This window comes from Bos indicus x Bos taurus, chromosome X (genome assembly GCF_003369695.1).
Source record: "Bos indicus x Bos taurus breed Angus x Brahman F1 hybrid chromosome X, Bos_hybrid_MaternalHap_v2.0, whole genome shotgun sequence".
Taxonomy (NCBI): domain Eukaryota; kingdom Metazoa; phylum Chordata; class Mammalia; order Artiodactyla; family Bovidae; genus Bos; species Bos indicus x Bos taurus.
The window spans coordinates 44,079,385-44,106,218 of record NC_040105.1 but is presented as its reverse complement, the minus strand read 5'-3'; the positions used below and the strand labels follow the sequence as shown (position 1 = coordinate 44,106,218).

The window sequence follows — 26,834 nt, the reverse complement described above, 5'->3', positions numbered from 1 at the left end:
CTATTTAAATACTTGCCTCTCATCATCTTCTTCCAAAAATTCCCTTGATGATCTCTGAATCTTGCTTATTATCTATTTCTTTTCTGACCATAATACTACCATGGAGTTGAAGTATCTCAGAAGTTTGAACTAGAGAGATTTATATGAACAACAAATTTACTGCAACTCATATAAGTTGCAGGATAGTTTTTATTAGATGACTTTCTCTATATGATATAGGGAGTGGTAGTGAGAAAGGGACACAATCATATGATTAGCAGGTACAAATGTTGCCTAGATTGAAAATGTGAACTCAGGGCAGAATTTTAAACAGAGATAAGCAAATCTAATGAATTGCAGATAAAAGATTTGCAGGAACAATTAAATTTCAGCTGTGGGATATGTACAGAAGAACTTAGTACAGACAGATAAGTGTTTCAGTAATACATTTAATAAAGTCACTTTTATGGATGTTTTATGTTCACTTTGTAGGAGAATTCACGAAGTTCTCATTTCAGTCCTAAAGGATTTTAGCAATGCTTCATTGCTGAAAGGCCTATGAATCTTAATAGTAATCCTGATTATTTTTCAAAGTTTCGTTCCTTAATTTTCTGTGTATTTTGAAATAATTTACGTCTCTCTTGGAGTTTTCTCTTTCAGACTGAGATGGGTAATGCTTCCTGGGAGAGTTATATATCAGATAATGCTAACCTGATAGTTTAATGGGAAGGCATAAGACAAACAACTCTGAAGCATACAGCAAACTTGAGGCTTAGTTTATCCTTTAATATCAGCAGTTCCCAATTAGGGATAATTCTGCCTCACAGGGGACATTTGGCATGTCTGGAGACATTTTGATCGTCAAAACTGGAATAGGGAATAGGGGGTGTGCTATGGACATCTAGTAGGGAGAGGCCAGGGAAGCTAGTAAATACTCTGCAATACACAGGGCAGCTCCCCACAACAAAGAACTATCCAACCCCAAATGTGAATAATGCCAAGGTTAAAAAACACTTCTTTAAATAGAAATATCCCAGAAATAACAGAGACACCTCACTAGACAGTTACAGTATTTATCAACCCATACGTTTGCTTAGACTTAGTAATAAGAGTGAACTAGATAGCATTTATAAAGTTTTATAAAAATAAGAATAATAAAAAACTATTTTATGTAACAATAAAATAATGAGATGCTTACAAAAGCTCCCTTTCAAAGCAAAACAGTATAAAATAAAATAACAATCTCAAAAATAAAATAATTTTCAGTAAGTAAATACTTACTCTCAATGATTCCTGGAAAGAGGAGGCCTGGTACTGTGCATATTTAGCAATTGTAGTATGAGATCTATTACTTTCACAATGCCAGATTTTCTTTGTTCCAGTGGGATCCCAGTTCTCATCTGCTGGCTGCAACAACTGTGTCCTCACTTCCACCATATGTTCATTGTTAGCTTCTACCAAAGTTTTGGTAGAGAAAAGTCCCAGGTCTTTATAAATAAATAAATGTAGTTAATAAATAAAAATATATTTGGAATAATATTTTTAAAAGTGCTTTTATTTTTCCTTTAAGTAAAAAAGAAAAATGTTTCATGGTACTCTTATCTAATTCCCCTAAAACACTAGGGCCTCTGCACACTCTGAAGCCCTGGACCTAACTGTCATGCCATCAACAGAGGGAGAAAAATCAAGGGGCCATGGAATGAAGTTTCACTCATTTATTCAATCTCTGAAAGTGAGAAGAACTATTTAGGAGGCTACTTAATAGTAATATCAAGTTTTACCTGAATCTTACATTAAAAATTTCTATTAGTCAACCTAAATCATAATTATGTAACAGCATAAAAATAACAGCAGAATTAAAAAAGTAATACTCCCTCCCTCCTTCCTTCTCTTTCTCAGACAGGAAAATATTAAAATGAAAATGTGAAAAATTACAACAAAAGAATAAAGTTTCTGCTAGTGCTTTAGAAGTTAATAGATAGTAAAGGAAATACACATACTTTTCCTTTTTCTTATTTAAAGCTTACCCAACTTAAGAGCTCCAGCAAGGCCACGTATTACTGTAACAGGGTTGTTTGGATTTGTACAAAATTGATGTAATGGAGGAAAGAAAGCATCACGTTTATTTTCCAACTGCAAAATTAAAATATATTGTTAGATCTCTATAAAAGCAGACCTTTTAGAAATTATGTCAAATTCACATTTTTACAATTTAAATAAATAATGCATTCTATGTGCCATTACTTCTATTTTTTATATTTTATAGTATTTTATCACCATGTCTTTTGATTCTAATTGGAATTAGATAGTAACCACATACATTTCTCTTGTCCATTATATCTTGCACAAAACACGTGAGATGAAATTTAAACTTCAAAATCAAAACGGTTTAAATATTATTCAGCCTTAAAAGGGAAGAAAGTCCTATCACATGGTATAACGTGGATGAATCTTGAAGACACTTTAAATGAAAATAAGTCAGTCACAAAAAGAAAAACTGTGCATAATTTAACTTACATGAGGTATCTAACGTAGCCAAATTCATACAAATAGAAAACAGAGTGATGGCTACCAGGGGCTGGGGAGACGAGGGAAGAGGGAGCTGTTTTTTAAATGAGTATTAAACTTCAGATCTGCCAGATGAAAATGTTCTGGAGAACTGGTCTGAACAATAAGAATATACTTAACACCACTGAACTATACACTTAAAAATGGTTAAGATGATAAATTTTATGTTATGTGATCTTTATTAAAAAGGAGAGAAAAAAAATCAGTGTTTAAAATCAATAAAACTTTTCATTTGGGGTAGAAGTGGGGAAATGGGAAGATGGAAAGAAATAGGGTAGGAGGACCTATTTTGGAGAAAGATAAGTAAGAGTTGCTTTGACTGAACTCTTATCAACTTCCTATATAAGATGTCTAAATGTCTATTAAGTAAAACTAATCCTCAGTTCTAAATAATCTATTAAGTCTTTTAATGACATATCTATCATCGCATTTTATATTCTTCAACACCTTTTTTTGAGGAAGGTAAGTATTTTTTTGGTAGATGGTTAAAACAGAATGAATGTTAAGGTTCTTACAACTAGTAAAATGCAGATTTAAAACACAGCTTACTTCAAAAAAGTTACTTTTTAAGTGGTTTTTGCCTAAATCTGTTAAAAATTAGGGGTAATAAAAAAAGTATTTCGTGCTACTGTAATATAATTACAGTTAATATCTGAGAAGGCAAGTTTTAAATGCTATTACAAAATCTTTTTGAATACATCGTTTTCTCCCAAAACATTCAAGCTGCCACCAATAATTTTAATGCTTCCTAAAGGGCATCCATATTGATTTAAAGCAAGATCTTACGAAAGACAGGTAGGTGCAAACACTGGTTTGATTTATTTCTAGTCAGTCAATTCAGACTCACATAAATACTAGGTGTAGGTGGATTCAACTTTTCCTTTGGCAAGGGAGGGTATGGTGAAGATGGTGGTCTTGGTGGCGGACATTTATCCAATAAAATGCTACTGTTAGATAAGCCATTTTTACCTAGGTTCCTTTAAAACAAAAACAAAAACAAAAAAGGGAGAATAAATCAGCTGTACATTTATTTAGAACACAGAAAAAAAATCTGAATTAAGTCTTAACTAAATTACTGGGTAGTTGAACAAATCCATAAGATTTGGATCCACCAGGAAAAAAACTGAGAACAATTACTCATTTTAGTAAATACTTCAGTAAATATAGGAATCAAGCTATCTCCCATTGAAGAAAAATAATAGAAAAGATACTGTGTGCTCAGTCGCATCCAACTCTTTACAACCCCATGGACTACACAGCCTGCCAGAACCCGCTGTCCATGGAATTTTCCAGGCAAGAACACTGAAGTGGGTTGCCATTTCCTACTCCAGGGGATCTTCCCGACCCAAGGATCGAACCCACGTCTCTTGCTTTTTCTGCATTGGCAGGCAGATTCTTTACCACTGAACCACCTGGGAAGCCAGAAGAAATACTATAATACATGAATTATTGATGATATTCCTTATACTGTTGGTCTTTTCCAATTTTTCTTTACTTAAAGAACAAACACAAACCCCAATTTCCTCACCATCTTCCATCATCAGATGCTTTCCATTAAATGTTAAACAATAACTTGACCAAAAAAGGTCTAGATAATTAGTAAAAATCTCTCTGCCTATGTCTCATCTCAGTAACCATAACAAGAGTATCTTTGTGACAATTCTCAAACCTGAAAAGATCTTTTCTCAAATGTTGGAAAGAATTTTCTGTGAAACTCCTTGACAAAATTCAGCAAGACTCGAACCTACTATATTTTATGGCAAATGACACCATTTTAAAAATGAAGCATATAGTTCCTACCCATTCTATTATAATAGTTATTACTTACTAATATTTGGTGTTTCTTTTTCTTTAATGATGGTATGTTAATTAAATTATAAATTAAAATATGGTAAAATTATGCCCAAACTGCAATTCTTTTAGTATAAGGAAGAAAAAGAAAGGTATTTTCTATTTCTCTAAGTTTCTACCCAATTTAGAAAATCAGCAAGATATAATTTTGAGCTTTCAAATCATTCCAGATTAACTAATTTACCTCACTCAATTACTGCATGTTCAAAACTAATCATTACATTAAAATATCAAATATTCTTAACATATTAAAATTTCAGATGAATTTGAAAATCGTAATTATGATAGAGTTTAAAAACTTAGTAATTTTACTTACTGAAGAAGGAACTAGCAATTTTTCATCATAAACAATAAAGGTTGAAATAAAATTGATTTTTTCTTATTTTGCTATGTTTTTCTAGCAGTAGAATTTTGTAGCTTTTGTAGCACTGGAAAAACCTTACAAACCAGTCTGTTCTCGTTGGCACTAATGAAAACTAAGGCTTGAAATTTCGCTGAGATGTTACACTATAGCATCATGGATGACGCTTTTTTAAATTTTTTCAACTACAACTCTAAGTAAAAACAAGAGTTCAATATAGGTATCAAAGAATGAAGTAAGTTTAAAATAATTGACTCTTTTAAAAAAGTATGTGAAATAGTCATTAAAGTGAAATTCTAAGTTCAACTAACATTTAAGGTTAGAGGTAAAATAAATGAATATTCAACTCATTACCAGTTTTCAATAATTCTCCACAGTGTATCTGTACATTTAAAGACAGACATGATATTTAATATCTTCAATTTAGGTATAAAACTGGTACTAATTCATAAACTCCACGGCAGTAGAAATTGCTTGGCTGGGACTACTAAAGAAACAATTCAAATATTATCATTAAACCAATGCCAAGATAAAATATTCACTTACAATTGCCACATAAATAAGTTTTCATGCTAAATCATGTATCAAACACTGTTCGGAATTTAAACAAAATTTCACTCCAAACACATAAAATTTGTTTGCCAGAGGAGGAGATGGATGTACTGTATAGTACATAATTAATATTTTGAGGAATTAGACCAAGTGTTTTAAGGATATGGATCAAGTATTAAATCTGTACCATAAAATAATATCTCATGCTAATTAAACATGACACAAAAATTTAAGCTTCTAAAACAGTTTGGACATTGAGAAATGAGGCAAGAATAAAGGGTTTGATTAGTCAGCAGAATTCTGCTTCTATCATTTGCACAGTTCTATAACAAAAGTTAGAAAAAAGCAAATGGGAAAGTAAATAAAAGATGTAGCCTTTATTTTAAGAGAAAAAAAGTGAGGCACGACTAAGAGCTGAAACTGATTCAGCCATTGGATGCTGCAATTTCAACTGTAAACCAAAAAAGAGGCAAAAGTATTGTAACTGCCTTCTGATGATGTACAGCACTGACCAGTAAGATGAACTCAACAAGAGTCAGATTAAAAATATCGAACACTTTAAAAACTAACCACATATGTGAAAATAAGAGGGTAGTTAGAATGCACTATGTGATCAAACTGTAGCTAGTAGTTTCTAACTATATTTCAAACACTGACTCCCTGCCTAGTGAGGACAAGTCTGAAACAAACAGCAATTTCCCTTAACGAACTGTTATAGGTAGCTTCTATATAGTGACTATAACCTTTGTCCACTGAAAACACTAAACAACAGAGATGTGGTTAACAGGAACAGACTTGTATCTTTTGAACATGTATGTGGCCAACACTGTTCATAATACTTCAAGCCAAATAATGTATTTACTATAACAATCCAAATATATATATATATGTTTAATAATCCAAAGTGGAGAAAGGCATTAAAGTTAAAGAAGCAGGTGCTGGAAAGGATTTAGACATTATCCCATTTTAAATCCTTTTCTCCCATTTTGAAACTCTTTTCCTGAGCAATGTAGATTACGCTATTTAGTCATTGCCCAATTATTTTATGGGCTTCCCTGGTGGCTCAGACGGTAGAGTATCTGCCTGCAATGCGGGAGATCCAGGTTCAACCCCTGGGTCAGGAAGATCTCCTGGAGAAGGGAATAGCTACTCACTCTAGTATTCTTGCTTGGAGAATCCCATGGAAAGAGGAACCTGGCAGGCTTAAATCTTGGCTTAAATTTACTTTCAAATTTACTTTCCTCATTTGGTAGAGAAATGAACAGTGCTCTGTAGATAAACTGGCCTATACTTTTAATTATCTTTGGTTATGAAGTTCCTAGACCATAAACATCAAGTCTCTTCCATCTATGTCACTTTCCTCTTCTAAGTTCTGGACCCCTGCTCAGCTCAGGATACCATCAACAGAACAGAAATGGCAAACAATATGACTACCATTTGCCATCCTAACTTTTCTCTAAGCCTCAGAAGATTTTTATCTCCAATTTATCAGAGCATTTTTTTCTTGCCTCTTCATTAGATAAACTGAGGCCGAGATTTACTGAAATAACCCAAGCAACCCCAGAGGTCTATATTGTTTTGATGTATCTAGCTACTTAACAATATATATGTGTACACACACACAAATCAAGTCTCTGTAATAAGGCAAATTGTCATTAAGAGTTAAAAAATAAAAATAAATCTCTATAAAAAATTGTACTTTAAAATTCTGAAATGAATTTATATATATATATACACACACACACACACACACACACACACACCTCAAAACTGAGAGGAAAAAGTATAATCTTTAGTATTATACTTTTATAATCACAAATCACACCTAGTTACCCACAGCCTAAGACTTTATTAATGAAAACTTAAGGTAACTGCTATTGTATACTGTTTGTAACTTGTGCCACCATGGAACTCTGACAATATTCCTCTCCAGAATACCATTAGGTCCCATACAGTCCATAATGTCAGTTTTGAACCTCTATATTTCCCCCCACTTTCTAGCAACTATCCTGAAGACTAGAGAGAGTGGAAAAGGGAGCAAGACCCTGATCCAGCACAGTGGTAGCGGCACTATCTAGGAAACGGGACAGAGGCCCCAGCAGCTGAGTGCAGAGCAGGTAGAGGGCAGTACAAACTGGCAGCAAGCCAAGGCACTGCATCTAGGGAAAGACCAGTATTGCACTTGATATGGATACTAAAACACATCTATTGTTTTTAGGCCCAGAGTTGAGTGAATGACTGACATTAAAATCTTATTTTCTAAAGAATCATAATTTAGAAATCCAGGAATCTCACATATACTTTAGAAGAAATTAGTCTGATTTAGAGATCATCCAGTGTGGTTTTAAGTCACTGAACATGCAGAAAATCTTATAGGGCAGATAAAATTAATTACAGAAGTTATCATGTTGTAGGCCACCGAGAAAAATGCTGCTAGCAATGTGGACCCAAGAGGGAATACAATTTTCTAATAAAACATGAAAAAGATGTAATTCGTGCTTTAGTCTATGCCACAGAAAATAATGAAGAGCAATGGAATATGACACATAATCAGAAGGTATTTTAAACATACAAACTCAAATAGTTCTCAAAGAAAAAGAACCATAAGGTATTGACAGTACTGTACTAAAGTTTCAGTATCACTTCCATAGTACTTTCTAATAAAATACTCTGAATACTAGAAAGGACAACCACACAATGACTGCATTTACAGAGATGGTGAGAACTATTTTGAACTTTAAAAAGCATTTTAAAAGGTATGTTAAATAGTCAATGTAGACAACTAGAACCAATGTGTATATTTTCTATACTTTTAAAAGTGCAATCTATGAAGATAACAAAAAAGCTCTTTTTAAAATCCACTATAACAGTAGAGTTCAAACACAAAATTTAATATACTAGAAAATGCTTCAGAGTTCTTTCTTGAGTTTGTTTCAGGTATGTTAACTGCTGCTGCTATACTGTGCTCAGTCGTGTCCAACTCTTTGCGAACCTATGGACTGTAGCCCACCAGGCTCCTCTGTCCCTGGAATTTTCCAGACAAGAATACTGGGGTGGGTTGCCATTTCCTACTCCAGGGATCTTTCTGACCCAGGGATCCAACCCGCATCTCTTGCATCTCCTGCACTGACAGGTGGATTCTTTACCACTGCGCCAGCTGGGAAGCCCTAAGAGCGTGTTAATTGACTTTCATTCAAATTTAGTCACTTATAAATAAAGAGGACAACAATTATGAGTAAATAGGAAAAAACCTAGATATGTGCCATGCAAAATGAAAAGACCATTAAGAATCTGTATGTATGTCCTCCAATAAAGTTCCACCTAATCCTTTGAATGGAGGGGTGGAGGAGACTAATTTCTTCCTAATTTCTGAGGCCCCATCCTTTCAAGCCTAGCAGAACATGGCTGCTTCTTTCAGAATGGCTGACAGTCTGTCATGTCTCTCCATTGCCCTGACCACCTCCTTCCTTCCTTCTTCTGTCTGCTTTATAAATCTTATCTAGATTCAAACAAAAAGGTCCAGTTTTTTCATTTTTCAGCACAGACTAGCCTCAACAATTGTGAAGGTCCATTCCTAGTCTGACATTTAATAGGCTGTGATCAAAACCAAAACAAACAGTAGGGCTTTCCAGGCCTTGCTGTTTTCGCCAAATATGATTTAACCCGTTCTCTTGTTCAATTCCCAGAGCAGCCAATCACACCGAAGCCAACAACTCCAGTAACCAGTAGAGGGCAGTAACACCACACTCAGACACACCCACTTGGATTAAGCAATATACACAGATTTTTCACATCTGACACATTAATAAAAATTATGACAATATACAATAACACAATTCTCCTCAAACTGTTATTTCAGATGAGTGACTACATCATCCTTTTTGCTTACTTTCCATATCTTAGAAGATTCAAATCATATTTCAACATTCTGAGCAGGCCAGTAGTCAACCATTTTCACTTTGTGATGAAATTTCCCACACTAACCTGCATGCCTTCAGAACTTCTGCTGAGCTGGGGTATATGGACACAGACATTGATGGTATGATCTGAGGGCTAGGTTTGTGGCTAATCAGAAGCAGATCTGTTTTCATAGGGCTCTGAGATTCCTCCATCCCTTCTCCATTAATTGTGTGTAGCCCACTGTGAGGGCTATTAAGGCTGGTAACACTGTTTGTGGTTGTCTGCTCAGTAGATTTTGGAGAAGGTGTTGCTGTGGAAATGGCTGAAGACGGTGAAGAGGCAACAGAATTATCAGTCTTTGTATGAACAGCTGGGTGGATGTTATTGACTTTGTCACAGGTTCCAGTACCCACATTGTTATTGGCTTTTCCCATCAACAAGGCAGAGAGCTGAGGATTGTCTGAACTTAGTAAACCTGGTGACTTAGAATCTCCATGGCTAGGACTGCAAACAGCATCTGCCGTCACCTGATGGACATGATTAGGCAGTCCCTCAACACTGGCAGTGCTGTTAGGTGTCTCTCCAGCGTGCCTGCTTATTTCAGGCACAATCGATGTGTTTCCTGAAGGCTTGCTCTCTTTGGTTAAGGTAATGCCTTGTTGTCCACCTGAGGTAGCAGTGTGAGAGGAGAGGTGATTGAGAGCAGCCCCCTGTGTTACTGAATTGCTAGGCAGGGTGGGATGTCCATTCTGATTCTGAATACCAGAGCCAGCTGCCTGGAGATGCTGGGAAGGCCCAGTGGAAGAGAGAGGTCGTTCACCATTAGGACCTGCCAAATGTGAACTCTGACCTTTGTGAAGCCCCTAAAAAGAAAGAAAACTAGTTTAAATCTAATATTAAGCAAACTCAGAGGGTATATACAGAATTTAAAATATTAAAAAGCAAAACTACTAAACAACTAGTTGTATAAGATAATTTGATCCAAATTCTGAAGTTATCATAAGTACCTATAATTAGCCACCAAGTGTTTAACACCTTTAGAGAGACTTCCCATCCTATCTAATATGATTCAATTGCTGGTGTGGCGTAAATTACTTCATATGAAGCACTGAAAATTTTAAATTAAGTTCTTACATATATATATATATATCTAAAATCAGCATGGATAAATACACATATATTATCATTAATAATTAAAGCCATGATCAAATCAATATAAACTAACTCACTGATCTGTGACCTGTTAACAGATTAATACAGAAAGATAATTCATTAAACCTTTATAATTACTAAAAATCTATGCTTCTCTAATTCAAATCCTATTTTTAAAGCAACTCTCAAGTAAGGGCAGAACTATTAAATCTATCTAAGTCTTTTAAGAAATAGCTTAAAGGGTCCCCTGACCCACCCACCTGCATGTATTTAAAAGTTATTTTAAGTTTCCACTAATGACTTAAGGGTAAACTGCACTTTTCATCAACCTAATTTGGAAAATCAGGAAAATATACTTCTATTGTTAAAGCAAACTGAGGGGGCAGTATACCATAGTTAATAGAAGTTTTAATTCCAGAGTAAAGTCATTTAGGGCATATAAAGTATGATAAAACGAACTAAGATATATAATTTTACCCGAAATATGCCCCTGGTGTCGCACACAACTTCATTAAGAAAAACATATTTCATTTTACCGACAAAATAATTAAATAGGAAAGCTGATTTTTCAGCAACACATCAGTATCACTGGAATCATAAAACAATAATCATTCTAAATCATAATTTCAGAACATCAAAACAAGTAATTTATGTGAGATTTACAGATTAATCCAATTATGTGTTGACATATTTTAAATTTGCATTTCCATTAATAAATGGACTCCTCCACCTCCAGCAAAAATTTTAGGGTTGTTGCACTTTGAGAATTACTTCAGCAGCACAGTTGGAAGGCTTTCTGACCTTAGGTGAAATTTAATTTGTCAGTAATAATCTATAAAGGAATAAAAATTTAGCTGATGGCAAGATATTTATATACTAAAGGCTGCCTTTAATCATCTAGTTAAAATCAGCAAGCATATCCCTAAAACAAATTCCTAAAGCTAAAAATTTTAAACCTATCTACCAAAAAAAAAAACCCAAAACAAAAAAGCCTAAATGCATGAAAAGTTGATATACATCACTGAGCATGCAAAGGAATATAATCTGGTTTTAAATGATTAAAGTAAGCAACTAAAAATTCAATCACAGTAGTAGCTGAAAGATAAACTAAGTTATATGAAACTTTTCGTAAAGTAAAAATACTTCAATATTATAAGCATATCAAGTATTATTATCCTAAAAGAATCCAGGTGGGTGTCAAAATTTCATGTATCATCAAATTTCTACTCAGAAGCTAATCACTTAACAAGTTATAATAATTATAATATGCAAATACAAAAGTAATCATTTTATTACACTGCCTTTAAATACAAATCTAGGTTATTTTAAGCTATAGGTTTTTTTGAAGAGGACTTGCTGAACATACACCTACAATTTATATAATTTTACTTTCATACCTTAAGTGGAATCTGTGAATGAACTCTTCAAAACTATCATGTAAATTATAAATCTGTATTTCCTCCCATCATCACAAGCTAAATAGTAGATATATCATACAGATCTATCAATGGTCTAGTTTTCATCACAATTTGAGAAAACTATTTGAAAAGGCATAAGACAGTATTGAAAAAGTCTCTAATTATGTTAATGCAGAAATAGAGGCTCCTCAGCTTCACTAGTCATGCAGCAACTTCATTTGGGAAACCTCTGATTTAGAATCAGTTCAACAGAATTTTTAAGCAACTTTTCCAATTGTATTATCTAAATTAAAAAGCTCCTATGGCCACTGGCATTGAAGGGCCTGCAAAGCAAAGACTGGGGCTCTGCCACTTAGTATTCAGTCATGTACAGAGACTTCATGGTCTGCAAACTGAGGGTTCTTTCACTAAAATTATGTGTTTGTTTTTTTAAAACACCAAAAACAACTTGGTATTGGGGTACAGTCGATTTCAACAATCTTGTGGTAGTTTCAGGTGAACAGCAAAGGGACTCGCCATACATATACATGTATCCATTTTCCCTCAAAACCCCGCCCATCCAGGCTGGCACGTAACACTGAGCAGAGTTCCCTGTGCTATACAGTAGGTCTTCGTAAAGATAGCAAATTTCCAAAGTGGGGTGAAGGGAGTTATTCACTCAAAATCTCAGCAACTAAGGAAGCCAGGGAATTAGATGCAATAAAGAATAATAATAGAATCATTAAGTTACAATCATAACAAAGGTTCTTATTTATTAACTACGAATTATACCTTAGCACTCTAGGAATCCTAACAAAAATCTCATGTTATCCTTTTAACAATCCTTTAATGTTTAAAGACACCGAACCTTGAAAATCCCATCCTCTCACCTACCCAAACAATTCTCTCGTTTTTCTCCTGTGTTAATTTCCTCACATTACCAACTCAACCTGTAACCACGGATTGATTCACACTTTGATCACAGTCCCTTCCTTGAAAGACTTGGCTTTAAGGGCATCACTCATATTCTCCTGTATCTCCTATTATCCTCACAAGTCACTCCTCTTCCAGTTTTCTTTGTTAGTTTTCCAATTTTCTAACCTAATATGTTGGAATGCCCCAAGGCTCAGTTTTGAGTTCTCTTTTTTCCCCTATCTATTCTCACCCCTTGGTGATTTCATCCAGTCTCCTTCATCTTCCCTAGTTTATCAGGCTAGCTTAGACTCCCGTTTTTCTCATACCCACTCTATTACCTAATCCTGTTGGTTCTACACCCAAACGTACCCAATAGTTGACCATTTCTACTGCTGCCACTCTGGGTTGAGCCGCCACCATCTCTTAACATGGATTATAACAGTAATCTCCAAATGGGTCATATCATTTGTACTTTTGCCTCCTTTAGCCTATCCACAGTGTACTGGAGAGGATCTAGTCAGACTACCTCACTCCATTCAAACCTCCCTATAGTTTCCCATTTAACTCAGAATAAAATCCAAAATCTTTATACAATGGCCTACAAGGCTGAAAATGATTTAGCTAGCCTGTGTCCAAACTGGAACACATCTACCTCTCATCCTGCTCAGCCATGCTTTTGCCACCTTGATAATCCCTAAATATGCAAAACACACTCCAGCCTTAGGGCCTGTTGCTCCTTGTTGCTCCCTAAACCTGAAACACTCTTATTACAAATATCTTCAAGTGTGTGTGTGCATGCTCAGCTGCTAAGTTGTGTTCAACTCTTTGTGACCCCACAGACTGTAGCCCACCAAGCTTCTCTCTCCATGGGATTTTTCAGGCAAGAATACTGGAGTGGATTGCCATTTCCTCCTCCAGGAATATCTTTAAGGCTCACTTCTATAACTCTTTCAGGTCTTTATTCAACTACCCCTTCCAGTGAAACCTTCCCTGATATTCCTATTTATTAATGCAACTCCTCTACCATCAATCTCTAGTACTCCCCAGCTCCATTTTCTAGTATATTATTCCAGAGAACTAATGGTAACATTACCTTATATTCCATATGTAATGCCTATTTATTATCTGTTTATGTACATGAACCAAGACATTTTAAAAAGTTCTTAGAAAAAGAACTTACTTTAGTTTTACCAATAGTAAGTCAAATATTTCCTTGTAGTAGACTAATAAAAGTATAAGCAATTTGGCAAGACATATTTGCAACATTTCTTTTAAAAGCTCTTTGACCCTTCAGTCCTGCTTTGGTGCACCTGCTCCATGGAAACAATCCAAAACACAGGGAAAACTATGAGGATAAATATTCAGAAGTAAAAACTTTTCCTCCCACCAGAGTAAATACTTACCACTTAGAATAGCACTTGATCTAAGTAGGCAATATTTACAGAAATGAACTAAGAAACATTACTATAAATGCTCAATATGCCATTGTAAACTAGCAGTGAGTTTTGGGGAATTGTATGATCTATTTTCTTCTTCTTTTAGAAATTTCTAACATTACCTATGTGTGTAAATCTTATATGAGGAAAAAAAAAAATCTATACACAATACTGAGTCACAATGTAGTAATCACACTCTAGTAAAAATGCTTATAAAAAGTTTCCCAAACTTTTATTTCTCCTCTCAACATGCAGAAAATCAAATAAAGACAACTATTATGTGAGAAGCCAACAAGGCAATTAGTCCTTCTATTACCTGAGTGGAGTTAGATAGTTGGTTTTTCCACGGCTCCTCTGCGCTGCTGGTCAGGTTTGTGCGGTTATGAGGTAGAGTGAGTGCGTTTCGCTGCAGGTAAGGCACGTTTCCATTACTTCCACTTCCTGTTATGTGATTATTGCCTATCAAAATAGTGTCTGTACTTCCCAGCGTTCTTGATGTGCTACAGGGAACATGGCCTGCAGAAAAGGGTCCATTGGCCAAAGGCTGCCCAGGGCAGGCAGGGCGGACTCCTGGCTGAGACACGCTAGGCACTCTGGTCAGAGCAAGCTGTGGCTGCTGGCCAGAGACTGAGTTTGTAGGCAGTGATGAGTCAGCTGATGGCCCGTTAGGAATTCCAGTAGATCGTACCTGTGTAACTCCTGTTTGTCTCATCTGTCAAAAAAAAAAACAAATAAAAATCAATGCTGCCTGTGTGGCCCATAAGGGACAGGATCAGAATATGAAGATACATAACCAGATAATCTCTGATTTTACCCTAACATTTAATTTCTCTAGGTTAAAAAAAATCTTTTTAAGACAAGCAATTGTGTTTCTTCACATTTAGATTAGCTTCCTCAGAAAAGCAGGAATCTACTTAATCTTAAGAAATATCCTTTTAGTAAATGACAAAAGAAATCAGTTGAAAATTATGGAAAAGAAATCATATTTACAGGTCTCTTCCCCATCACAAAATAGGGGATCTTAAAATTCCATTTTATCACACTTATATGCCAGATTCTCTGAGTTAAACAAACTTGAAAGAACCTCGCCTGAGTTTAGGATGTAGTTTGTTAAATATTACATGCAAAATAACACGTAAATTAATAAAATACTGTCATGTTCAAAATCAAATTTATAGCTAAAAATCTCTGTCCATTATCAGTATTTTAAGAAGCACAGATAATTAAATCCCACTAAACACTAGTCTAAACTAGAGGTGGGCATAAACATACTCTCTAAAATGATATTCCGGTCAACAAAAATATTCAAATGCTAACAAATTTTAGGGGAAAAACAATGCTGTACACACTTGGTGTTGCTGCATTAAGACAAACTGACTTTCCAGCTGTTCCAGCATCAGTTTCTGTGCTGGATTTAAATTATTTCTATTTGCACGGAGCTGTTCCAAGTGCTAGAAGAAAAAGAAGAATACAGTCAAAGACATATCTAAGAAACAAGCTCATTATTCTAAGCAACCTTTCTATAAAACTCTGAACGCTGTCTAGTCAAAGATACTGATTTCTGACCAATGGCAATCAATCCCAAGATGAAGTCCTTTAAAAAGTTTGAGAAAGTTGGGAATAAACATTTATCACAGAAGGTTTACTGTAATGGGATCTTTGAGATAAATGGGCATGAGATTTTACTCAAAAATTATCAGGATTTACACAGTTCTTTAAGCTTAAAAATGCTTTATGACAAGTACTCTCTAAGAAGCACTGTATGGAATAATAAAGTCTGAAGACAATCTGACTATCCAAAACTAGTAATTTGCCTAAGTAAAAGTATGACACCTACATAAAGAAACACGATGTAGTCACAGAAGAATTAGGAAGCTCTTAATATATTGACATGGAAAGGTCTGCATAATACACTAACAGTATATACAGCATTTTATCATTTGTATAAAAAGAGAAGAAAAATAATAACATATGAGAGAAAGGAGATGAGTATTTGCTTGGACATGCATGACATCTCTTGAAAGATAGATAAGCAACAAGTTAATACTGGTTTTCGGTTGGGAGGGGAACTGAGTGAGTAGGGATAGAAGTAGGAGAATTTATTCTATATACTCTAAACTCATACTTAGATGGTTTGAACCATGAGAATATATTGGGGGGTGGGGCAGAGGTAAGTGGGAAAAAAAAAAAAGAATGAATTATCTCTATTACTCTGGTAAATGTGGGCTCATTTTACTTATGTACCTATTAACTGAGTTTACTGCCATTCAGTTTTAAGAATTAATACTTAACAAAACTTAGAACTTTAGTACCTCTACTTTTAATAGGAAAAACAATCTGTCAAAAGCATGTTTTACATACCTGTAATTTCTGTGGTGTCAAACACCATGAATGACCTTGTTGCTGTACTGGAGGATGTGACACTGCATGGCCACTACTCCAATTATCAGAAGTATTCTGAAGAAAATTGATTTAAAAAAAAATTAAAGAATATTTGGTTAAATCCATAGAGTTAATATAATGACTAATGGAGGTCAAATGACTATGAATTGGAATATTTACATATAAAAAAGATGTTATGACATTTAGTTCTTTTAAAAGTAATTTTACATGCATAGTAAATTTGGGAACTTAAAACTTAAGAAAATATTGATTCTTTAATTAGCCACCCAAAAAGGCCCACCCCTAAACTATGGCCCAAATGACTAACCTAAATACCACACTGTCCACTAGGTTCAATGTTAAGTTTATTTTAATGTCAGTAGAAAGTGATGATGAAAAGTTGTGTTGAGATCTTAACGGCAGGGAGATGAATAAAATGATTTGATGAATGCAAATTTATCCCTACTTTCCATATTTAATATGATACTAAGAATTTGGAATGAAAAAACTCAAGCCTTTCACTCATTGATGTCCACAGATTTAAAATAAAGGACAGGAGATGTTCAAACTGCACAAGTTCAGGGCAGTTAGGAATTTCTTTCTTGACTGGGATTTTCTATTTCTCTAAAATATATACCTTTGTTGGACTAGATGTTCTTTTCCTCTTGGCAGGACTGGACAGGTCATCTACTTGGCTAGAAGGAATCATGTGTAGTGGCAAGGATTGCTGTGAAATTGGTGTCTGACTGAGGCCTAATACAGGTTCAGTATTTGGATGATGAGGTTTACATGCCTAAGAATCACAGAAGGAAGACAAAAATAGGGTTCTATATATTCTTAATTCATTCCTTCAAATTATACAACTTTACAAGCTGCATACTTTTCAAATCTATGTGGACATCGCTGAATGGTAATTATTGAAAATCAAATGAATCATCAGTGGAGTAATGTGTACCTTCCTTTGAAAAACTTGTTTCAAAAATTAAATAAACTGCAGCATTATGTTAAGAAATTTCCTTCAAAACCATGAAAATGCACAAAGGTTCTAAACTGGCACCCCAAAATTTCTTCCCGTATCAGAGGGAGTTTTAATTTGATCTAAATTCCCTTCACAATTAAATCAAGAGTCTTTTCATTAATAAAAGCCTCCTGTGCTTAGTAAAATACGCTTGACTACTACAGATTGAAAAGAACCCTTAAAGCTGGGCACCTGCAGAACATAACCCAACTTCTCACCTGCTGTGCTGTGTTCATGGCACCCTGCCTGGAGGTAAGCTCTGCGGGGATTGGTAGGCTCCACGCCTCCTCAATACTAGGAAGTAATTTAGTTTTATTCTGTAGACTACCTTGTGGAAGGTTACACAACTGAGCCTAGGAAAAATTATGTAAAAAGCAAATTTAACACAAGCCTACTTGAGTAAGAGCAAGTCCACTAAATCTTCCTAAATGCTATAACTAATTGTTTTTAAGAAAATAGATCCTTAATTTGGGGTTTCAGAAAGATACTAAGTATAATGAGGGAAAAAGGAATATAAACCTTTGTGAGAATTAAAACAAAGCTGAGCTCTGTTTTCAGAGTTCTTATAGCTGTCTTCTCATGAAACTCCAAGCAAGAGTGAAAGACAGTGTTCGTGTTCTTTTCTCTAAAATGCTATGACAACTTAAAAATGTAGACAGTACATAGAAAAAAATTATGTAAATTAATATGCATTAACAGGGTAAATGCACAAAAGAGCATCTTTTAAAATACTGTATATCTTACTTAAAATGAAAAGTAAAATAATATTACAAGCTATGGTATGTTTACAAAATATGGAAACAAGTTATAGACATCAAAAGACAACTAGACAAACTTCCCAGCCACCCTCCTCCTGCCTGAGTGTCATGGGGAAACATGTGCCTTTAAAAAACTGCGATTTAAACATTTTACCTGTAAATACTTAATTCGTGCTGCAAGTGCAGAGGTATTACTACAACTTTTGCTTCTGGTTGCATTTAAGTAGCATTTAATGGCATCCTGAGGCTGGTTGCAGGATTCGTAGAGTGTGCCTAGGTCCATCCAGGCTGCAGCATGGCCATGGTCCAATTGTACAGCACAAATATAGGCCTGTAAAGCATCCATAGGCTGATTTTGCTGTTGATATAGCACGCTGGGAAGAGAAATTAAGAAAAAATAAGTCGACTAAAAAGAATGGCTTAGCTTTACGAAGTCCATTATATGTGACGCAACTATCTTTGTGTATGAATTATACCATTATTTCTAAACAAAGTCTTACCCTATTGAACACCATGTATCTGCACTTGCTTCTGACTTATCAATAGACTGCCTGTAAGATATAAAGGCATCCTGAACTTTCCCAATACTTGAATAGCACCTAAGAGGGGAGGGGAAAAAAATAAGAAAATATGATTAATATGCATTGATTAATGTGCTGAAAGACTGTCAAAGCAAATAAAAATCTAATAAGAGAACAAATTTATGTGAAGTGTGAATATACATGTCAATAACACTATAATTAACCCTTCAATAAGCTATATTATAGACTATCTGATAGTGTTTAATAGTGCAGCATACTTTAGCACCTATTAAAATAGTTAAATGCCATATCACTTCAATATAATAATATTGAGAGATATATACACACCACTATACTTATACAACTTGATCTCTGGTTTTCCAAAGAGTAAGAAATTAGTTAAAAACCAAGAAAAACATTCCATGCTGGTAAGACTTGCTGAATCAGATTTCAGTTTTCCTTTCTTAAATAATAAAAATAAATGCAACAAATCTTTAATATACACAAGACACAAACATATGAAATAATATCAAGCCGACTATCAAAAATAGTATAAAACAGGATTAAGTACAGTAGTCAAGTCATTAAGGGTATTTAATGACTAGTAAGGGTAGTAAGGTATGATTAAAGTTTCAGGGAACTGCCACTTTTCTTAATGTAGATGTATCTGATGGATATATAAAACAGCAGCTAAAATTATAAAAATACAGAAATTATATTCTTAATGTTTGGCACTAAGGGAAAAAGGAAAAAATAAAACCCAGTCCATCGTCAAGGAGTTTACAATTCAGCTGAGGATTGAAGACACATTATGAACAGCATGATGCCGTTATCAAATGGCTACCACAGATAATAACTGGTCTGAAAATTTAGGGTAGGGTAGAAGAGACCACACTACACACTACTGGGTTTAGGAAAGATAAGAAAGGAAAGGGCAGGAGTAAAGGATCTGAATGTGTGTAGATGCGTATTGTTTAGATCAGTGATTTGCATTTACCAGCTAGTTTACAGCAATTTGGTCAAGCAAACAAAATGGGAAAAAAAGACATATACAAACATACATACATACATTTTCCATTAAACCAGTATCTGTATTGTAATTGACTTACTCTGAAATACTACTAACTGAGTAAATAGCAAAAAAAAAAAAAGGTAAATGTCAAGTAATCCAAAAGTCTGAGAACCACTGAGTCAGGCAGAGACCTTGAGAAAAGGCATTTTGAAATGTTGCTTGAATAGCATGAGCAAAACTTATATAAGCTGCATCTTATATCATACATATATTTTTTACATATATATGATATCTCATATATATAAGATAGTATAAACGGTAGAGAATTTTAAATCCAACCTAAGAGTATCCCGAAGTTTCTTCTAGCAAGGGGAATGGCATGATGAAAGTATTTTATGGGAATATTTATTTGCTAACAATGTGTAGCAATAAACCAAAAGCGAAAAAAATTATAGACAGTAGAAAAGAAGGCAGCTATATTTACTGGCTTGGAATAGGCCCAAATTAGGGTGAAAGTTGGAGAAGGCAATGGCACCCCACTCCAGTACTCTTGCCTGGAAAATCCCATGGACGGAGGAGCCTGGTAGGCTGCAGTCCATGGCGTCGCTAAGAGTCGGACACGACTGAGCGACTTCACTTTCACTTTTCACTTTCATGCATTGGAGAAGGAAATGGCAACTCACTCCAGTGTTCTTGCCTGGAGAATCCCAGGGATGGGGGAGCCTGGTGGGCTGCCGTCTATGGGGTCGCACAGAGTCGGACACGACTGAAGCGACTCAGCAGCAGCAGCAGGGTGAAAGTAATGGAAGTGACAACAAAGAAAAAGGAGAAACAATAAACCAAAACACAGATAAAAACTTTGTGACAGACTGATTAGATATTCATGGGGGCAGGATTATAATTTAGTTTTTAAGTCTGACAAATGGGGGGGGATGGTGATATCATTGGCAAAAATAAAGGAGAAGAAGCTGGTTCAGAGAAGAAAATGATGAATGTAGTTTGAAATATGCTGATTTTGACATGCATATAGACATTAAAACAGGTAATGTTAGGTAAAGAATAGGAAATATTGTCCTGGTGTTTAATACTTTGAAGTGTAGAAATCAAGATTTGGAATTCATCCATCTGAAAGACAGGATACAAGAACACAGGATACCTACAAAGGAGAGGTAAAAATAAGCCTGAAAAGTGATGTGAAGTAAAAGTTGCTCAGTCATGTCTGACTCTTTGTGACCCTATGGACTATACAGTCCATGGAATTCTCCAGACCAGAATACTACAGTGGATAGCCTTTCCCTTCTCCAGGGGATCTTCCCAACCCAGGGATTGAACCCAGGTTGGATCCAGGTCTCCTGCATTGCAGGTGAACTCTTTACCAGCTGAGCCACAAGGGAAGACCATGAGATCACTAATCTTGGGGTTGGGGCAATATAAAGAAAGGTGAGTGACAGAAACAGAGGCAGTGTCAGAGAGTGTCTGTAAACTGTTTTATGAGGACAGAATTCACGACAAGAGGGCATTAACAATGACAAACAGGGACAGACACCACAAAGAAAAGAAATGTTTACCCAACAGTAGAAAACACGCTCTGTTTGTTTTCTTAATTAAATCAAAGCCAATCTCACATTTATAGAGCAAATTCACCTACCTGCTGGGAGGAATAAGCAGTAAATCCCACAACCTATGTTTTCATACTTGATTTCTACAAAGTGAAAGTAGGGAACCAGTGTGCCCAAATACAAATTCCTCAATCCAACTATCAAACACTTTTCCTCTAATAAAACTTAACCAGGCTCCCGTGAGACAGCACTGTGTAACTGAAAAAGCTCTGGGTGTTGAACCAAGGATCTAGTCCCTGCTCTGCTACTAATCACCTGCATGATTGTGACCTTGGACAACATTTGACCCCTCTGAGCTCCCTTTCTAAAATGTGCAAAATGACAAGGTTTACAGGGTGAACTAGGTGACCTCCTGGTCCCTCCTAGCTCTAACATTCTAGAATTCTGTGATAACACAGTCAATAACAAAGTGCTAGTTTAACAGCATTACCACATTACACTTTCATTATGATATACACATGCCAAACGACAAACAAATGCAATCTTCAACACAAACCTGATGCAGAGATAAGTAACAAAGTGCCTCAGAATAGGGTCATCGAATCCCAATGACATTTGAGATCTTCCTTCAGAGCTTTAATAATTTCTAAAATCTAATTTATTTATAAGTATTTTCTCATGACAAAACAGACTTGAAGCAACACATTAGAAGTCAGTAAAAAGGGTAAGAAATGTAAACATCAAAGGAAAAAAGTCTAAAACAGTCCTCAAATTATATTACAGATAAAAAATACTGAACACCAACATGATAATCTTGAACCTCCAAACAAGTTAAATTGGAAGATGTATCCTTTATCTGAGAAGTCAGCAAAGTGTATTTGGAAAATTCTATCCAGAAAGGTTCAAATAAAAAAGTATCTCAACGATTTCAAATGAAAAACCACTTTCGGAGTAGGAGGACGACACACCTCCTATGGAATAGTGCTCACTAAGCTGAAAATTACAGAATTACTAAAGTAGTAATTTGGGAGAATTCCCTGGAGGCCCAGTGGTTAGGACTCTGGTCTTTCACTGTGGGGGCCCAAGGTTTGATTCCTGATCCGAGAACTAAGAACCCACAAGTGGTGTGGCAAAAATAAAAGACAACAAAAAGTAATTTTTGATATTTCAAAATTATATATTAATTTTATATGCATAGAATTAAGAAAAAATATATTAAAAAGACATCCACACTATTGTGCTATATTAAACTATTAATCTTAATCTTAGATCAAAAGAAAAATACTTTCTGGTACACATTCCTTTTAATCTATATTAACAGAAATTTTCATATATAAACATTAACACTAGAGGCAATGACTAAGCAAGACCCTACTTTGTAGTACTAGAGCTCCTTTTTGGTCACTATACGAAGCCTCTCACAGCACAATATTAACCGTAGTAACAGAGAGAGCTCCAAAGGCAAATGGTGTTCAATTAGATCATTCATTCCATTTACTAAATAGCCATTTACCAGGTAATAAGATACAAAGATGGTTAAGATTCAGTTTCTGCCCCCAAAGATCTTTAATGAAAGAGAAAGACAAAGTTTGGACTCTCAAGCTTTATTAATGAGCAACTGAATTTAGATGGCTTTATAAGCCTGGCAAGGAATTAGAAAATTACTACTAAAAATAACTACTTTTCCACTCAACTATTATAGGATATTATTAATGAATAATAAAAAAAATTTGAAACATCTTAATATTATTCCATTTCATACAAATATACTTTGCTAAATTTAAAGGAAAAAAATACTTTGCTAAATTTAAAGGAAAAAATGAAATACTAAAATATAAAATATTAGAATACTAAAATTAATGTGACTGTACAAAATACTAAAATTTAATGTGACTATATGGCTAACTCAATCAAAGTAAAATACTCCTATAGAAAAAAAGAATGGGAAAAAGTTTAAAATTAAAACAAAACAGGGTAATTTCCAAAGAAAACATAAAATTAAAACCTTTAGCATGGGAAGGTTACCTAAGAGATCTAACCCGAGGCTTCTCAACCTCAGCACCATTGACATTTTGTGCCAGGTAACTTTTTACTGTAGAGAACTGTTCTAGTAGCATTCTATATAGTTGTGATAACCTAAATCTCTCTACAGACATTATGAAATGTCTCCTTTGGGGCAAAATAGCGCTTCCCATCCACCCTACCACTATTGAGAACCATCGATTTAATTCTCTTATCAACAGAAAACTGAAGCCTCAAAATGTTTAATTGTTCAATCCAAGATTCCACAAATAGTAGCCAAGACTTGAATCCAAGTATCTCAGATAACTCCTAGTAGACTGATTTTTCTACCATATTGCAAAAGCTAAAACCAATTAAGAACTAAAATACAATCAGATAATGGTCCAAAAATATATTCTATCAGATACATATACATGAGATATATTTCAGATAATCACTAAGCAAAATTCAGACATTCAAAGTACAAGAAAAGTTTATAGACTTGCAAAAAAATTTTTTTCACTAATGTCACTTCTCCGTTCCAACAAATTGAATAATAATGTATCTACTTTCTCATTGTAAAACTTCAAATACAACTATGATTTGAAATCTGCTATTAATGTCCATTCTATCGAAGGTAAATATCACTAATAAAAAGGATAATGGGCAAAGTTCCACTAACTACTGGTAGTCACCAGGCAGAATGAAAAATTAATTCTCTGTTCTATTTAAATAGACATATGAACACTAGAAATCAAAAGGAAAGGCATTTAAATACCTGACTGAATAATTAGTATCCGCCAAGAGTTTTTGAAAACCAGCAATAATTTAAGTCAAATGAAAATCCAATAAGCAAAACAAGAAATATCCTGATGGACCAGATGATGGTATAAGAAAACTACCACATTCAGAAGTTCTTTTATTTTTTATCTAGAAATCTTCATTATAAAATATTTAAAAGGGAAAATATACTGATCACATTATTAGTAAACTGCTATTTCAGATAATTTAAAACTCTTAGCTGCAATAAACAAAAGCAAAACCTAAGTTTCTGATAAATCAGTCTTACCTTCCAAGGAAATACCAGGACTGACCAGAATTAGGATCTGCTTCCAAGGACTTTTGGAGATACTGAATAGCATAGCTTTCCTTGGTGGCTTTATCTCCCAGGAGATCCACAGTATGATGCATCCATCCTATAGTAAATGATTAAAAATATTTACATAAATGACTTAATTACTCTACTACTTAAAAGAATACAGAGCAGAAACAAATAAAATAATACTCTCAACCTCAGTCATAAAAAAATACTCTTTTCAGTCAATTTATTCATTTAGCTTGGCATACACACTCCTGAAATTTAGAACCATCAATTCTGTCCTAAAAAAGTTTGTCTTTAAGGTACAGTCAAAGCAATGAAGAACTTTCATTCCAGAGAAATTAAAACACTTTTAAGTATTGACTTGTCACTTAGTAGATTACAAACTGCAGTTCTATTCTTCTCTAATTTTTGTATTTGAAAAAATTTCAAGATACAAAACAAAGAATATAAGATAAATCTTATTTACTGTTTCATGTAAAACTTAATCTGCATTTAAAAATCTCTATTAACACAATGTTTACTTCCAAGGAATAAATATAAAGCCATATCATCAATGACAGTTCAGAGTAGGACACACAACATACAATCCTACCTTACTGGCACTGGCTACATATATTCACAACTCATGTAAAATAAAAATTACAATCATTTGACAGTTTTTTTTTTTTAACTCTAAGACTATAAGAAAAAGTCCATTCAAAATGCTGCAAATAAAAATGGTACAAAATGGGTAACACAAATCTTTACTAAACAAATTTAGATGGTATACATAATCTCACTTATCTGTGGAATCCAAAAAAGTCAAATACGCAGATGCAGGGAGTTGAATGGTGGTTACCAGGAGTGGTAAGATGGAGGAAATGGGGAGATGTTGGTCGAAAGAAACAAAGTTGAAGTTATGTAGGATGAGTAAATCTAGAGAACTAACATACAGCATTATGACTGGATGAGAGAATAGATTTGAGGTGCTCTCACCATAGGGAAAAAAAAGGTAACTGTGTGAGGAGATGGATATGTTGGACAGCTTGACTGCAGCAATCATTTCACTATGTACAGGTATATCAAAACATCATCTTGTACACCTTAAATAAAACTGTTATGATAAAACAAACAAACAAGCTGACCATGTAAGTAATCAAAACACTAGATCATGGAATACTAGCACATGGAATAATTTGACTTAATTTGCTAGGGAATCATATTTCAATTGTGGTTCAATTCAAGTTCACAAAATCAGCTGTTTTTCATGTATAGTTCACAGTACACAAAACAAACAAGGACCTTTATTTTCTGATATTTATTATAGTTGCTGTGCTCCAAAGAAAGAGGGCTGAGTTATCATGTTTTATGGAAATATAAGTCAATCTCACCCTTATTCATCTGTTCCTCCCTTACCTCTCCCACTATTACTACTAAGAACAGGACCTAGAGTAACAGACTCTAAAAGGAGTTGCTTAAGCAGCAGTGACAAGCAAGTAGGAAGGACTGATGTGCAGGCATAAATTAGACTCAATAAGGCTAAGTATTTTCCCTTTCAAAACCATGAAAAGTTTACCTATACATTCAGCCAAAGAGGACAGGTTTGTGTGCATTTTTGCTACTGACACATTCTTCAGTGCAGCTAAAATGCATAAAAACTTATTTATAAATAATGTGAACTAAAAAAGTTTATATTCACATTATTAGCTGAATGAGTAAGCTATCAAGGCATCACTTTTCTTTTTACCTAAGAACACAAAATGTTTTTTGCTGTACTAATAAACTTATTTTAACTTAAATATACCAATTCACATTATTTAAACTCTGCATGCAATCATTAAAAACAAATACTTGACTATAATTTTTTAAAGTATGGATAACTCATGGAAATTCTAACCAGAGATTAAACACAAAATTAAAAAATGAAAGTTTTATAGTTTTATATGAAAGCAGTGTTTTTATTTTGTATAACTGATCACATAGTATGCATTAGTATCATGAAGTGATAAAAATTTAAGCTTAAATAATTTTACAATTACATTAAAAACAGTAATGCTAACAACTATATTCCTTCATCTTCAACATGACAACAGAACTGCATGTATAGAGAATCTATACTTTAGATGTTCCACATTTCTTACCTAAAGATGTTTTAGTATTATTGACAGCGCTATGAAAGCAAGCTCACCAATCACTAAGAGACTTTAGGTAAATCACTTAACTTCATTGAGTACTAATGGTATCTGGCACCGAGAAAGCATTCAATCCCCCTCACTCGTGGTTAAGTACCAGTGTATAATTTTGAGCATTTAAAAGAAAAGTTACACTAAAGAATTGTAATAAGATTGACTGTGAGATAGACAATAATCAGCAGAAGGTGGAAATATGATA

General features: G+C 34.4%; 1 protein-coding gene across 8 annotated transcripts in view; it reads right to left on the bottom strand.

Annotated features, from left to right (window-relative positions):
• The window catches only part of KDM6A (lysine demethylase 6A), a 179,627-nt gene that overhangs the window by 30,378 nt on the left and 122,415 nt on the right, over window positions 1-26,834 (bottom strand). For 2 of the 8 annotated variants that reach the window (XR_003509749.1, XM_027534625.1), the window contains exons 10-21: window positions 24,432-24,558; window positions 18,770-18,868; window positions 18,424-18,643; window positions 17,730-17,864; window positions 17,131-17,286; window positions 16,473-16,568; window positions 15,461-15,562; window positions 14,428-14,823; window positions 9,296-10,074; window positions 3,395-3,524; window positions 2,007-2,112; window positions 1,261-1,466 (exon numbers count right to left, since the gene is read on the bottom strand). Coding sequence is in view for 7 of the 8 variants with exons in the window: in XM_027534625.1 (XP_027390426.1) it covers window positions 1,261-1,466; window positions 2,007-2,112; window positions 3,395-3,524; window positions 9,296-10,074; window positions 14,428-14,823; window positions 15,461-15,562; window positions 16,473-16,568; window positions 17,131-17,286; window positions 17,730-17,864; window positions 18,424-18,643; window positions 18,770-18,868; window positions 24,432-24,558 (2,552 nt within the window). In the remaining variant the exon portion in view is untranslated. The remainder of the gene's footprint in view (window positions 1-1,260; window positions 1,467-2,006; window positions 2,113-3,394; window positions 3,525-9,295; window positions 10,075-14,427; window positions 14,824-15,460; window positions 15,563-16,472; window positions 16,569-17,130; window positions 17,287-17,729; window positions 17,865-18,423; window positions 18,644-18,769; window positions 18,869-24,431; window positions 24,559-26,834) is intronic. The other 6 variants (XM_027534628.1, XM_027534627.1, XM_027534626.1 and 3 more) reach the window with 6 other exon arrangements.